At 36.0% G+C, this 16,293-nt stretch overlaps 1 protein-coding gene across 13 annotated transcripts in view; it reads left to right on the top strand.

The window, feature by feature from the left end:
• Positions 1-16,293, top strand: part of Trappc3l (trafficking protein particle complex subunit 3L) — a 74,899-nt gene that overhangs the window by 32,951 nt on the left and 25,655 nt on the right. For 12 of the 13 annotated variants that reach the window (XM_071613097.1, XM_071613087.1, XM_071613090.1 and 9 more), the window contains 2 exons: positions 3,372-3,469; positions 6,335-6,434. In XM_071613097.1, the coding sequence (XP_071469198.1) occupies positions 3,468-3,469; positions 6,335-6,434 (102 nt within the window). In that variant the 5' untranslated portion in view covers positions 3,372-3,467. Of the gene's footprint in view, positions 1-2,906; positions 2,983-3,371; positions 3,470-6,334; positions 6,435-16,293 lie in introns of those variants that run through there. The other variant, XM_071613098.1, reaches the window with a different exon arrangement.

A 16,293-nucleotide genomic window follows, 5' to 3' on the forward strand; every position in this document is an offset into this window, starting at 1 on the left:
ACTTTTATGGGTCCAGATTACAACTCATCCTGACCAGTCAAGCAGTTATTTGAGCAGTGGCAAATTACGTAGACACAAGACAGTCCTGTTGTTCATGATTTTTGTTTTCCTCTTGAGTTCAGCAAAGAGCAAAAGCAGTAGAAGGCAGAAGTAGCACTCCTGCCTCAAAGCAAGGAGGAATTTGCAAAACTCAAAACGGAGGAAGAATTATGCACCTCTAAGTTATAGACAAAAGAAAAGAAATTGAAGATCACATTCTTCCTCTACCAAGCACTATGTCTCGCCCTGCACATAGAAGACCGGAATACCAAAAAATTGTAAGATCCTTTTATAAAGGAGCATTATTCTACTTCATAGAAGATGTTTTTTCTGAGCAATTCTTGATTTATTTTGAAAGGTGATGCTACAAGTAGAATTTTTCAGTTGAGCAAAGATTGGGTTTGGTGAAGCGTATCATAAATGACACCTCTGGGAATGGTTACAAATTATCTCTCACTGTAACTGAATAATCGATTCTTTATAGAGATTTTAGGGTCTTCTTTCCTGATTAATTACATCCATAAAAGTGAGGAATTTTCCTCTTGTCTCTGTGAGGAAATACAAAAAGATTAAGCAATTCTTTGTATTTCATATTGCATGAAATAAGAAATTAAATATATATAAAATAGTTAAATTTTATGTGTAAAATCAAATATGAGTAAGATCATCAAAAAAATGTAGGTGTTAAAAGATTACCTTTAAAAATTTATTTCGTAGTCTTAAATGTGTTTATATTTGCTCCGTGTTATTATTCTTTCTATTTTAAATTCAGAGGTTTTTTTTTTAAATTTCATTTTGTACAGATTCAGTTAAGATAATATTCTTTTTTAATCCTCTCTCATAATAGCTTTAGCCATTTAGATGTTATAGATGTGAAAATCATGGTTAAGTTTAAAACTATGTTAATTACTTCAGGAGAATAATGGGCATTTGATGTAATTAAGTAATTTTAGCCTTGGGTACTTTGGGTTGTAGTGAGTAACTGGCACACCCCAATTGGAAATGCATGCAGATTCCCCCTGTCCCTGGCACTCTGGATCTTGATTTCTTTTACTATCAGGTTCTCAAATACCAAAAATTATTGTACATAGTTCATATTGTGTGTGTGTGTGTGTGTGTGTGTGTACCAGTAAAACATTTTTATCCTGATATAGCACAAACCTCTGAAAATAATTAAGTGTTCCATTTTTCACATATGAAAATTGTTGGTTGTTATGGTTTTAAAAACCATAAAAATAAATAAATTTATTTTGACATTTCTTGGGATCTGTGGTGTGGATTTGAGATCCAACTGCACATGTACTTCAAGGTACAGCCTTTGGTCTTGAAACAAGAAAGAGTGTGTGTGGTAGGGAGTTGCCATTTTCTTAGTCTGACCTTAATTATAAATGGGCACAATACTGAGGCTATGGCTTGTAGGTGGGTTATAATATTTTCTCCTTTTCAAATTCTTTTGCTTTATGTCTAGTTGCAAGAAATACATTGTCATCCATGTTCTCTCTCTCTCTCTCTCTCTCTCTCTCTGCATTCTTCATCTTTGATATTTCTATGTTGTAGCATTGGTACATAGCCATATTTTGTTTTATTCTGTGGTTTCTTATATGCTAAGTAGATATAATTGCAGTCATTATTGTAATTTGTGATTAAGTTCATGGAAGATTTAAATAAGAGAATTAAAATTGAATACATGGTGACCCTTAGTGTTATGTTTAACAATATTTTTGTTCATATCACTTGCTTATATCCCTTATATCCTGGTAAAAATATTAACATATTCACTATTTTCCTATACCTGAATTGTATATATTACTGTAATATCAGTAAATATATAACATAATATCAATTAATTATAGGTAACATATATCCTATGTAAATTTATGGTATTTTGGGGGTTTTTTGCATAAGTATGTCATATATGACAAATAATATTTAGATTCTATTTATTTAAATTTTATTTAGTGTTAATAAATATCCTACCTGACTGAAGAAACATGTTTGTCACAATATAAACCCATACGTAAGAGTCTGATGGTATTGAACCAATTTTGGAAGCTTTTGATCAAATTATGTAATATTTACAAAAGTAATTTGTTGAATAAGCAATCTTATTGATAAGTTTCTTAAAGGCATTCCTGCCCATGCTTTAAAAAAAAAAATCACACAGAGGCCTTCTCTTCTCCTATATATTAGGTTATCCAAGATACCTGGACCTAGAGGTAAGGACACCTCTTCTAATCTGGAATCTACATTTGACTTTTCACACAAATAAAAGATTATGTGCAAAATAGACTTATTTTCAGTAGTGATCCTCCTTCTTACCTCTATCTTCTACCCACCTCTACTCCAAATAGTATCCTCCATCTTTCTCTACCTCAGTGATAAATGCTGCGTCAGAATGGAGGCTTGGAGTCTGACAGGCCTTTCTGGCTCTCACAAATGCAGGCTAGTTGGGCAAGTCATTCGGTTCTTCTGAAGCCTCATTCTCTCCTCTGGAGAAATGGCAGCATTGGAATTAATTATTTCTAAGATACCCTTCCCTTTTTCGGGTAGTACTCAATATTAGAAGCGATTACCAATGGATTCATTGAGCTTTGTTTTCTGTTTCCCATATATTCAACATCTATGCTAAATGATATCTAAATTGGCTTTGGTTTTAGTTTTCACTTGTAATTCACTCTAAAAATGAGACATATTTTGGAAATCTCTAAAGAAAGCACAAGCACCCCGCCCCCCGCCAAACACACACACACACACACACACACACACACACACACACCCTTTTTTTTTTTAAGTAAAAAGAAAGAAAGAAAAAAAAAAAACTCACAAATTTGCTGCTCCAGCTGGGTTCACCCTGAATTTCTCGTTGGCAGATCTGCTGCTCATTAAAGATTGTGCAGACTCAGGAGAAATCTCACCCAATTATTTCTTCCAACTGAAAACAGGGTCAGTACAAATCAAAGTTCATTTTAGAACAGTAGGAATTTGTATTAGAAATTAGTGATTAAAAATACTTTATCCATGAAATACATTGCAAGTTATATAATGTAAGCAAAGGCATAGAAAGATATTCTCATGTTAAGAAATTGATTTCACAGGTCTTTCCACAGCACCAGCTAAGTATCCAAATGTAAGTACAGTTTGTTCTAAAAATGAAAAGGGTTGCAATAATAGAAAGATGGGAGAAAATGAACAGATGATCTCTGAGGCTGATTCTAACACCAAGATTTTGTAAAGAAAAGGAAGTAGGTAGGAAGGGGAAAGAAAAGAAAAAAAATACAGTAGTATATTGTTGTAACTTTGCCTATAACATAAAACCATCCCTTTTCCTACAGAACAAAGATCTCTTTGTCCTCACCTATGGAGCTTTGGTTGCCCAACTTTGTAAGGATTATGAAAAAGATGAAGATGTGAACAAATACTTAGATAAAATGTAAGTAGGCATCTTTTATTCTTATAGAATGTTTGTTGTCTCTTAACATCACCTACATTTTTCCTGCCTCTGATGACTTGCTCCATTTCACCAGCTCTTCTTCTGTGTCAATGAATCATATTGGAAAGCTGAATGTAATTTCTTACACTTGCCATTTGGATTGATACCAGAAATTAATGGGAAGGCATTTTTTCTCCATGAATATCAAACGTGGAATGTTTGTTGTTAGAAATTATTTCTTCATTAGCCACTGTAGTGGCAAGACTGAAGTTGCTCTTTTAATAATGTGATAAAGCATCCAATTTGATCTTTTCAGTAGTCTTTTTTTCTAACATTGACTCCTTACAATGTATATATTTACTTGCAGAAGCATAGACCATCTAAGGAAGCATATGCAAAAATGTTATTATAATTGCCTAAAAGAAGACTGGGTGATAGGGAATTATGGGTTGAAGGGAGAATTTCTTTTTCCTATATAACATTTCCATTGTTTGAATGTTTTTGCCCTTACTATAATTTACTTTAAAATATATTTTAAATATAAAAACACACTTCTTAATAAGCCCATTCTCTTTTGTCTTTATTAACAGAGATTCCTCATGCTCAAATTTCACCTTTTAATTTCCTCAGAATAATTATATGATCATCAGATTATTTCCAAACAATGAAATACCTGTCAACATCTTTTTAACCTCTTAATTGTGGGCTCTGAAAAAGGACTGGAAAATATGCACTGGTTAGAAGATTTACTTAGGCAGATTGAAGGGGAAATTTAGCCTAGCATTTTAGGGCTTTCTAAAAGGGCCCGTTGTATTTTCCATTGGAATACAGGGGGGAAAAAAAGAAGAAGAAGAAGGGAAAGCTTGAAATTTTTAAAAAAAAATTAACTCTTGTTCCTCCATATATATATTCTCATTTTTTCTTTTTGGAAAATTCCTTTTCATTTTGGTATACAAGCCTGCCCCCTCCACTCCCCATTTCCCCCCTCTAATTTTTAAAATTTTTTCTGTTTAGTTATATATGACAGTTGAATCTCTCTCTCGTTTCTTTATATTTCTTCTTAATTATTTGGAAGTGTTCAAAAAGCAGCAAACATCCCAATTACCCACAAATGGTCATTGCAGTTTCTTCCTCAGCTGAACTGTCTACAGCTGTGGGAGCTGCTAAAGCTGTTTTTGCCTGTGGTCACACTTCAACATCTGACAGTAGTAGCATTCCCAAAAGTTATCCATTTATTTGACTTACATTACATTTGCATTGTTTTGTGGAGTAGCTGAAGAAAATTAAGAAGCTGATTTAACTAAAAAATACGTTTGGTGAACTAATTGAGTGCACATTTTAACAAATGTGAATGGAATATTAATTAAAAAATAAATTTGGAGAGGCTGTAGGAAGGCTTTATGAAAAAAAAATCACACTTGAATTTCTTTAATAGCTTCTGGGAGTGTCTTATATTTTTAAATTGATTTATAAATATCTACTTTGTAGAATCATTTTCTTTGACCAAAGCAAGACATGCAGTATAATGCCCTGCTCATAACCTCTGGCTTCCCATCGCTGTTCCAGTGGCTAAGTCTATGGCTCTGCATAATGTTAAATAGAAAATACTGGAAATATCTTTTAAAACTAGTTTAACTTTCTTTTAAAGTAAATGTTCTGTTCTTCAAGTATCTTTTCAGTGTGAACACATCCTGGTTAGAATTATAAACCATTTTTTCCTCAGAAGTCTCAAGTAAGCTAAATGGACTATTTCTATCCACTCATAAATATAAATAGAACTTCTCACTAGATTTAGTGCTCACTCTGACGTCAAATCCATCTCCCCCAAGTCACCAATGATCTCATGCTTTTTTTTTTTTAGATCCTCTGAAACAATCACTACCTCTAAAAACTGTAATGTCTTTAGTTTGTTGGTCCCTCTGCTGCTCCACCCAAATCATTTTACTTGTGTATGTACTTGTGGCTATGAAATTAAAGACTTTTTTCCCCATTAGTTTGACAAAAACAGCATTCCTTTATTTTTCACCCTTAAGGTTCTATTTCTTCAATTGAATTGCAAGTTCTTATATGAAAGAGACTGATTTTTTTTTTTTTTTTGGTGTCCCTTTCAGAAATTTCACAGTTTCAAGGAGTGTGCTTAACCATCTTAGCCACATATTCAGTTGTGTTATCACATATCAATAAAGGCTTTCAGAATTGTACTTCAGGCACTGTCCAAACCACTTACTTGGGGTACCATTAACAGATAACAGTGCCTCCACCCCAAGCTCCATCATTCCAGCTTCTCTAGAAAGAGACATGAGCTTTCTTAATTGGCTATTCTCCTGGCTCACTCACTCACACATACAGTAAAATTCAGAGTCCCAACTGCTAAGACCTTCACTAGCAATGAAAAGTATTTCTCTGATCCTTGTTTTCCACCTGTCAGAGCCTGCCCTCGTAACTGTGCTAAGAGTGAGCACCCAGGGGCCACACCCAAAGCAGACAAGAGGGCTAGAATCTCAGTCTGTTTCTGTTGGTAGGTAACATTAGGCTACAGATACCATCGCTGTTCCAGTGGCTAAGTCTATGGCTCTGCATAATGATAAATAGAAAATACTGGAAATATCTTTTAATACTAGTTTAACTTTCTTTTAAAGTCTTGATATGGTGCCCTAAGCTTTTCTCAACTGCCACTGTCAAGTTTTCCAGTCTCACTCTAGTCAGGTCCTATGCTTAGAGGAGACTAGTTAATATTTCCTGGATCTGTTGCTCTTTGCTTCTGTGGGATAGATACAAAGCCCACTGTCAAAGGCCATTTGACTCATTATATTTGGTTTATTTGTTATCCACGTGTGCAGACCACACTCCTTCCTTCATCCACAGGGGCTATGGCATTGGAACACGGCTGATTGAAGACTTTTTAGCTCGATCCTGTGTGAGAAGATGCCATAGTTATTCAGAAATTACGGACATAATTGCCCAGGTAAATGCATTTTTATCTCTGTCATGTTTTGAGAATCTTTGGGGTTTTTTTCTGAGTTTTCTGCTTGGATTGGACAGGTTCCATCTGTATACATTGCTAGGTGCTGAGAAAGGGGATTCTGATTAAAAAGCATTTTATTTCAGCACAAAGATAAAGCTATTGAAAACTGAAAGAGAAATTCTTCCAGGCATTTAAGCATCTATAGATTTTCCTGACTACAGGGCGTGTGTGGAGTGTGTGTCTCAGGCTGGAAAAAAAAATGTTTTGAGAAGGTAAAGAGAAGAATGTAACAGGGAATTTTGTTATGTGCATGACCACATCTAGTTTCCTTCTGTTGTCATTTTCAGCACATGTAAGAGATAGTGTTTGGCAATGTCAGAGAAAATTGCTGTAGTCATTTCCCAAGAGAAAAATAAAACTTCCTGTAAATGCATATTTTCTAACATCTTTCACAGCCTTGATGTGTGGGAGACAACTTGGAATCATCCAATACTAGCTCAATTTAATTTTTTTTTTTAACCAGGGATTGATTGAGCTCAGGAATTCTCAACCAAGGAGCCATATCCTCAACACCTCCCCCCCTTAAATTTGTTTTAAATTTTGAGACAGGGTCTTGCTAAGTTGCTTAGCTCTCACCAAATTGTTAAGGCTGGCTTTGAACTTGCAATCCTCTTGCCTCAGCCTCCCAAGCCACTGAGATTATGGGGTATGCTACGTGCCCAGCACTAACTTAACTTTCTTAGATAAAAGACTGTGAAATGCATCTGCAGCCAGCATTTATTTAATCCACAGACCTGTGGTTAATGTTATTAATTTGTTGGAGACCCAGAAATTGTGCATGGATATGAAATATTTAAGAAGTCTTGATATGGTGCCCCAAGGTTCACACAATGTCAAATTAGCTCAAGTCTTATTTTTTTTTTCTTGACCCTTAGTATTGTTTACATGGCACACTTCCCACAAATGGTTTTAATACTACCATATAGTGCTCTGTGGTTCTAAATGCAGTTACTTAATTTCTTTCATCCTAATAGTAGTTCTGTGAAATAGACAGAATAGGAGTTATTATCCCCATTTTCCAGATAAGAAAACTGGGTCCCAGGAAGCATCTGATGAAATTGAATGATAGTGTATATGAAAAAAATTGTACATTTGAGGCACAATCCAAATGAAAGTTTTTTCTATTTATTGATATTGTTACTTATTACTTCATGATTAGTGAATCATGTGACTGAAATTGGAATCCAACTTTAGCACAGTGAATTTACTACATCATTAAGCAGATTTTTTTAAAAAGTTATTTTCCATATGTATTGGCAGAATATAAATAAACTCCTAAAACAGTGGTTTAGTTTTTCACTAAAATGATTTTATGGGCAATAACCAAGAATGCTAGCTAGCCATTTTAATGGGAAATAAATACAGTAGTTGAAATATAGACATGAAATGTCGGTGTTTGCTGTATTTCTGTTTTTCTAGTTAGTGCCCTCTCTCTTGGCCTTTTGACTAGTAAGGCACCTTCTTTATGTAATGATGATGGTCAGATTGCTTTGAGAATGACACCCCTTTAATATTTGCCTAAATTCATCCCATTGGTTGATAATTTGAAAAATCATATAATGTGGAACATAAAACCTGATTCTTACATTTAAAGTTGTTTGCCAGGCTTTGGTATCTGAAAAAGAAAATAATTTCCAAGGCTGAAATAAGACTCCATTCTAAAATTATGCTAGCATAACCAGTCCAAGTTTTAATTTTTTCCTCAGGATATGTTTATATATGTATATATTTTCCATTTAGCGGTATCTTATGTTTAAAATGAGATGATTAGAGATGAGTTTAAAAATCTGTTGAGTAAAGAACAATATCTACTGGACATGGAGGCATATACAGCCTCATTCCTGAGAACCTGGAACTATTTTCTGTCATGCAATGGAAGATCAGAACTCATCTGAAATGTGCTCAATACTGTAAATGCTCTTACCAGGAGAATCTTGGCTGCTGGTCTAACTGAGCAGCAGTTAGAGTAGTGTGCTGATGGGGGAAGGTGCTGTAGTTCCCTCTTATGGTTTTTCTTGGCTCTGACTACAGAGGCCAAGTCAGTGAAAGGCTTCTGTGGACTCTAAAGGAATAATTCCATGTATCCATTTTAATCAGAGAAACGTTAAGAAAACTAGGCTTCTCTAGCAAGTGGGGATGGGGAGTTGGGTGGGGTGGGGAGAGTCAGTATAAGAAATAACTTTTTTACCAGTATTATCTTTTTCAAAATAGCTGCTAACAAATATCCCATAAAAGTTATTCCCAGAGGTAGCTAAGAAGATGAGAAGTCTCACATGGAACTTTCTTATTACCTGTGGTCCTCTACCAACAGACCCTGATGTGTGGGAGACAACTTGGAATCATTCAATACTAGACCCTGTTCATCTCAGGAAAAGCACAAAGCTGAGAATCAAAGTAATTAAGCCAATAAGAAATATGATACCTGTTTATTTAGGGCCTTACCCAGGAATTGTTACTTGGTAATAATCAGTAGAAATTAGTTAGAGAAAAAGAAAAGAAGAAGGGCAAAAAAGATAAGAGGAAGGAAAGATGATGAGAGGTAAAAGGAAGAAGAGGGAAGAAAGAATGAAAGCTCTCTTTGGTTCAGGCCCCTTGGGAAGAGAGCTTTTCTTCAGCAGGAATGTTCCTTAGCTGCCCACCACACTTAAGGGCTCCTTGAGTCCCTTTCATGAGGAACCATGCATTTCACCTAACAACGAAGTCTTCAGTGTGCAGAAATTAAATCCCATTCTGCGTACCAAAGTAAAGGAAAAAAAAAAAAAAAAACGGCTAAAGATGAGCCTAGTGAGAAAGAGAGAAAAAGGATTCCTATCTCAGCCAAAAAGAAAAAAAAAAAATTCCCACAGAGTGCCTCCTATTTTATAAAGCATACTCTGCCTTTAAAAAAAGTAAAGCAGTTTCTAAATATATCTGACCTCCCAACAGTGGGCCTAATTTTCATCAGGTTAGAAGCGATTCTACTTGATATAAAACCAGAAACATGTGCATCTGCTTTCCAAATATCCTTTCCCTAAACTTTTCATGTCTTTCCAACCATTCTGACATCTTGCAAATTTTTGTCTGACATCTTCTGTTCTCAGTGAGCTGGGAAAATTCCCTTTGCACTCCCATGCAAGATTCTCTCTGGGCAGTAAAAAATTTCATTACCTTCATCCTTCTCGTGTGCATAGCAATTGTCTCATACTCTTTGAAGACCTGATTTTTTTCCCCTTTTGATTTTTACTTCTCCAGAAAAATGTTCTTTTATATCTGGTGATGATGTCACCCATTCCAGGAGCATTTTGACAGAGATGAAGGGTCAGACTTTAGTTATGTACTCACCCACCGGTGCTTTGCTTATAATTAGCAGCTTCCATTAAAAGATCTGGCCTTCGGCATCATTATCTCATTAATCCTTGTGAACTCTCCTCAGAGGAGGCAGGTAGCAAATATAACTTCGTCAGTTTTATAGAGAACTAGGTCAAAGTCAGAGGAAGCATAGTCACGTGTTGCCCTCACATTGTGGTGGAGTCAGGAGTAGAACCCAATGGCTGTGCCTTCTTCGTGGTTGCCTTGTTAGACCATATGTTGTAGAGTACATCAGTACTGAGCACCTAAATACCATATGCTCTCTCCTGGTTCTAGAGAAGAAAAGAGAGGAGAATACATTTGAATAGACTTGACTAGATGAAGAAACCCATGTTCTGCCTAGGGAAGCAATTCCTCTGATTTAGTTAGCGAGAGCCTGCCGGTAGGCCAGATCTTTGAACTTTCACTCCACTCTGCAACCCTCTGCCTTCCCACCAGGAGGACTGTGTAACTTCAGATACTAATAACATTACCCGCTCTCTTGTTTTTCTCACTTTGCCTTTTTCAAAAGGGATGTCTTTATCAGTAGGAATCTGGCAAAGTCTTTTAATGTTAGGCCTCAAATTTCATCATCCAGTGGTCTGAAAAGAAATTTCATGAAAGAGTCCAAACAGTTGATCAAAAAAATTAAAAAAAAAAAAAAGAAAGAAAAGAAAAAATATTTTGTAGGCCTTACAGGACTCATATTTTGCATATGAAAAGAGATGACAAACTAACTCTAAATTCTACTTTGTAAAAAATTAAAATGGATCCTTAAAACATGATTTTGTCAAATACTAGTTTGCAATTTTTGATCACATTCAAGTACACCTGAAAATATTAAATAAGATATAATAATAGCTCTCCATATCCATGGGTTCCACAAATCAAAAAAATTTTGAAAAAAGTTGCACATGTGCTGAACACATAAGGAATTTTTTCTTGTCATTATTCCTTAAACAATACAGTATCACAAATATTTATGTAGCATTGACATCATATAATGTATCAAGAGAAATCTAGATGTGATTTAAAGTATACAAGAGAACTGCACAGGTTATATGCATGTGCTATGCCGTTTTGTATAGGGAATTGAGCATACACAGATCTTGGTACCCAAGGGAGGGGAGGGAAGGCAGGGGTTCCTAGAACCAATGTCTTGCAGATACTGAAGGATGGCTATGATTTCTAAATGTTGTAGCAGCATTTAGCAACATAATATTGAAAACCTCTCATAATGCAGAGGATTTATTCATGAAAGTTCACAATAATTCCTACCTATCACCTATATTCACCTTACAAGAACCTTGTGAAGTTAAAAAAAACTATCATTAGCCCCATTTTATTGATAATAAAATTATTACTGATATCTATATCAGTAATAATTATATATTACTGACAGTGTAATAGAGACTTATGATATTACCAAAGATACATAAGAAAAGCACTCCCCAAGAATTTAATTCACCTGATCTTATTTCAGTGCTTTTTTTTCACAAATTCATTGTTCAAATATACATTTGAAATTTGCCCTGAGCAAAATTTTGTAGTTTTTCCAAATAAAATATGTAATTTGTGGCAGAATTATTGTAGCTGATTTAAGTTGTAGTCATGAAAAGTTAGAACATTTAACTGTTACTTGCAGTCCTACCTGTCTTTCAGTTTATTATAAGAAAAACTAGAAAATATAATTGTACCTGTCTCTGGTCTAAGAACTAAAAACACAAACACCTCTTTTGTTATACAAAAATACATTTCAGGATTTCCAAATACCTTTATGATAATTATTAGGGAAAATGAAATAGAGATAAGTTTCATCTTTTAAATCGGGATGATTATGCAGGCTAGCCTTGACAAGAAATATTGTAATGTTACCTTTTAAAAGTTATTCAAGCACAAGGAGCTCTGATCCTCATCATGAAGTAATCACTAACCTAACCATCTCCAATGAAGTAGAGATTGAAGGAGCCACATTCTGCTGAGCTACAATCCCACCATGTGACCTTAAGCAAATTATTTAGCCTGTCCAAAAGTGCAGCTTCCCCCATATGTCAGATAAGACTTTTTTTGGCTGTGGTTCTCCTAATTTTCAAATATTACTTTCCTTAGGTAAAGTCTGGACACTGAATTCTAATCACATAAGGCTGAGTGTGGTAGTGTCACATAAGGCTGAGTGTGGTAGTATCACTTCCAAAGCCTCCCTCAGAGCATCCATACCTTAGTTAACTGACAGTGTTTATAACTGCATGGCCTTGCATGTATTGTTAATCAAAGTTGGGTCAAATTTTTACTGTCTGGTCAATTTCAGTATTATGGTTACTCAGAAGGGTAATAGAGGGAATTTGCCATTTTTCAATGTAAACACCACAGCATTGGTGGTGTGATACTAATATGAGACTTTAAAAAACTACTGTGTAAAAAGACTTATGAATCTGAAACCCAATACACTGCAGTTGTTAGAAATTCAGGAAAGCAAAGATGAGATCATTTCCTTTTATAGTATAAATTCAAATTTTACCTTAATTAAATAATGAGAGCAATGATATTTTTGGTGAGTGATATAAAATTCAATAAAATAATTTAAAGAAAATTTTCATAGGATATAATACAAATAAGGATGCCTAAAACAGGGAAGGAATAGTAGATGTGGTAAACATAAACTCTGGGCAAAAGATTTTAGAACATAATCCAGAGAGAAAGTTAAATGGCAGAGGATTTTTTTTTTTTTACTGGCTAAATCATTTATATTCTAATAAAGTAGTCAACATTGGTGTAGAATCTAAATAGCAGGAGTCCAGTAAATCATTCCAGTTACTTTTTTAAAATCCTTCCTTGATCTGAGTGCACAAGACTGCCATGGCTGAATCTGTAAGAAGAATCCAACCCTTCTGAAGATTCAGGTTACTTTAGAATGGGCACAGCTCCATGACAATAGAAGGTCAACCCCTACTCAGAATTGTGCTCATAAATACCAACTTAACACTCAATAGGAACATCCAAATCTAATTAACTGTATTAAATATTTGTAGAGGTAAGGAAAACCAGTTGGGGTCCAGTCAGAGAACAAATACTACATATGCATTTCAACAAGGAATAATGAATATTAAAAAGTTTTAAACTATTTTCGGGGGATGTAGCTACTAGAAAGAAAATAAACATATTTTAGTCTTCTGACTCTAGGGCTGAGAGAGAAAGCATAAAGAAGAAATGCATTTTGGAGGAAGTTCCTTTTCCCAAGGGCAGGGTTCAAATCTGGTTGGAGAAGGTGAAATAAGAGTCCCTGGGATGATGGAGAAATCCACCAGGCTGATACTGGTGGGCAGGGAACAATGGGCCCAAACTAGCAAGTTAGAAACCCCTGCTGAGATCCAGGATGGCAGAGAGAGACCTATGGACTAGAATTAGCAAATTAGAAAGGAAGGGATCATGCACTGCAGGTCACCAGGCCAGGAGCAAACCAAGAAAAGGCACCCTAGAGCCAGATGAGGAGCTCCTTCCCTTCTGCATTGACCCCATAGCACCTTCTATGGGCAAAGGAGAAATGTTTGCATGATCTAGCAGAAGCACCACAGTCAGCATGACGAAGAGTAGCTTTTGGGCTGAGAGGCCATCAGACAACCAGCACAGAATGCATGAGCCACTCTGGATTCTATGACCATTTTTATGGCAAATTTTTACTTCCATGGCCTTGTGTTTGACTCTGTCCCACCTGCTTGCCACACTGGAACTCTTCTGGCCTCTCAGTGCAACTCTAGTTGAATGGGGGAGGAGCAAAGGAAACCACATTCCACTCTTGCCAGGGTGGTGTCAACCTCCTACAACTGAAAAATAGACTAAAACATACAGTTTTCAGTTTACATCTTTTCTTCTGAAATAAGGACTCTATTAAAGTTATTAAATATAGCCATTGCTTTTCTTTTCTACAAAATTTTTAAGTCCTATAACCAAATCTATGTTCTCTCCCTCAATCACTCCCATGACTATGAATTCTATTGTCTCTATTACAATAGAATAGTGCCATGTTAAGGTTTAGATTTGGAAATTCCCCTCAAATCTCATGCATGGAAAGTATGTTCCCCAGTACAGCAAAGTCCAGAGGTGGACTGTATCAATCCCTGCTCCCTTCTCTGTCTCTTTCTTCTCCGCTCTCTCCTCTCCCCTCTCCCCTCTCTTCTCCTCCTCCACCTCCTTCTCCTCTTCTTCTTTTTTCTCTCTCTCTCCCTCCCCACCTATCTCCCTCTCCCTGTCCCTCTCCCTATCTTCCTCCATCCCTCCCCACCCCTCTGCTTTCCGACTGCCATGAGCTGAGGTTTTCTCCATCAAGCTCCTCTGCCATGATTTTTCTTCTTGGAGACAGCAGAACATGGACTGATTCCTCTGAAACCATGAGCCAAAATAAATCTTTCCCTCACTAAGTTGTTCTTGTCAGGTATTTTGGTCACAGTGCCAAAAAGCTGATGAACACATGCTATTAAAATGATACGGTCAACAACCCCAGAATATTGCTAAGAATTTTACTTTCTATCTGAAAGTCCAAGGGAATGATATGCAAGGCACAACAGCAGATTGACACTTCAGATACCACCTAGTGAAAGATGTAGTGGGAGCTCAAGGCTTGAAGCCCATATGAAAAACATACAATCTCATAGACTGTAAGTCAACCAGATTCATTTTCTGAAACATCTATAGATCTTAGAGGATCAAAGTTGCTTTGCATGAGGCAGGAGTTGCAGTGTTGAGTTAAGCAAAATTGAGAGCCAACCTCAGAGAAATAAGGGAACTCATGATTAACCTTCCTTAAAACATTTCTATTAGAAGATTAGAGCAACATAGGTCTAGGTGTTATTTAACATTTTAATCAGTCTGTGATATCCAATTTTATTGGTGATTTATCACCAATTTATTGGTGATTTGTCACAGATCTTCCAAGAATTTGCCATTGAACAGTTTCTTTTGTATATATTTCCATTAATCATCTAACTAGAGCAAAGGTGTCTCACAAAGAATAGAAATAGAGCAGAGCATAGTGGCCTATGACTGTAGTACCAGCTACTCAGGAGGATCTCTTGAACCCAAGGCCAGCTTGAGCAACATAGTGAGACCCTATATCAAAAAAAAGTTTAAAAGAATGAAATAATAGTTTCCCTGAGTTATAAAACATATATTTTGTTTAATTTGATGCTTGTTTGTATTATTCAGTGAAGTTATTTCTCATTTCCGGACAATTTCATTTTCCTATCACACCTATAAGCTTATCAAAGGGAGGAATAGTTTCAAGTATTGCTAGGGTTAGCCACATGCTACACATTATAGACATTCATGAAATGTTTTAAAGTAAACTTAGAAAATATCTGAAGATCTTTATATACCTCTGTACACTATTTCTTCTCCTATTCTGCCCAGAAGAGGGCAGCAATCCACATCCTCTCTAATGAAAGATTCCTACCCTTTCCCCTTCTACCCCAATTGCCACCAAAAGCAGAAGAACCCTCTTATTTCAAGCAGTATTCACTACATTGATAATCCAGCACTCTAAATGTGGTTCACAATAACAAATCTGCAATAACAAGATTTGAACTACAAGAAGATCCTGGACAGGAAAATAGCTAATTCTCATTAAATAGGAGACAGTGAATTCATCTTGAAATTTTATTGAAATGTTTATTTTTTTTTCCTACCGTCTATATGAGTATAGAAAGTTTCAGAAGAGGGAGATTTTTTTTCCTCTACACTGAGGTCAATTGTGATTACAAAATGTAAACATTAACTAGGTAATTAAATCATTACATATTACATTTAACATTATTATGGAAAATGTTTGAAATCTATTCTAAAATTCACCATGGAGCCAAATCATACTAGAAAAACTCCCTTAGGTTGCCAGCTTTGGGGTATGTCAGGCCATGGGAGCTCATGGAGGGATATTCAGGGATACAGTAGTCAGGCCTCATGGAAGAAGACACACTGGAAAGTCCTTCAGTTTATCTTGTCACCTCAGCTGGCCTTTGTGGTTCCCTCCTTCAGTCCTCCACCATCTTGTGACTCATCTATTCTCTGCTTCATTTGCTCATGTGCTACCTAGTGTTCTTTCTATTCTTTTTTTTTTTCTGTCTCAGTGCTTCTAACACTACACAGTTTTTTGCTTCTGCTCACTCTTTTCTCCAGGTATCATTGGTCTTCTGCTCAAATCAATCCCTAAAATGTGATTTCCTCTGTGTATCTCATGTTCAAAGTCCTGAAAAGAGAGCTTCTAACCTGTCCCATCCATCACCAGGCTCCGTGGGGTAGAGTTTTCATGGTAGGTCATTTCCAGGCCCTTAGCCAAACTCTTGACTGACTGCCGGGCTCTCAAATGCCCACTGCCGCCCATTAATTGTGGCCAGAATGGCAGAGTAAATGAGACACAGGACACAGTATCATAAGGAACCCCTCAGGAAGGAGATTTGGGTCTGAAAAACATGTTGAGATTTTT

This window comes from Marmota flaviventris, chromosome 6, assembly GCF_047511675.1.
Source record: "Marmota flaviventris isolate mMarFla1 chromosome 6, mMarFla1.hap1, whole genome shotgun sequence".
NCBI classification, from domain to species: Eukaryota; Metazoa; Chordata; class Mammalia; order Rodentia; family Sciuridae; genus Marmota; species Marmota flaviventris.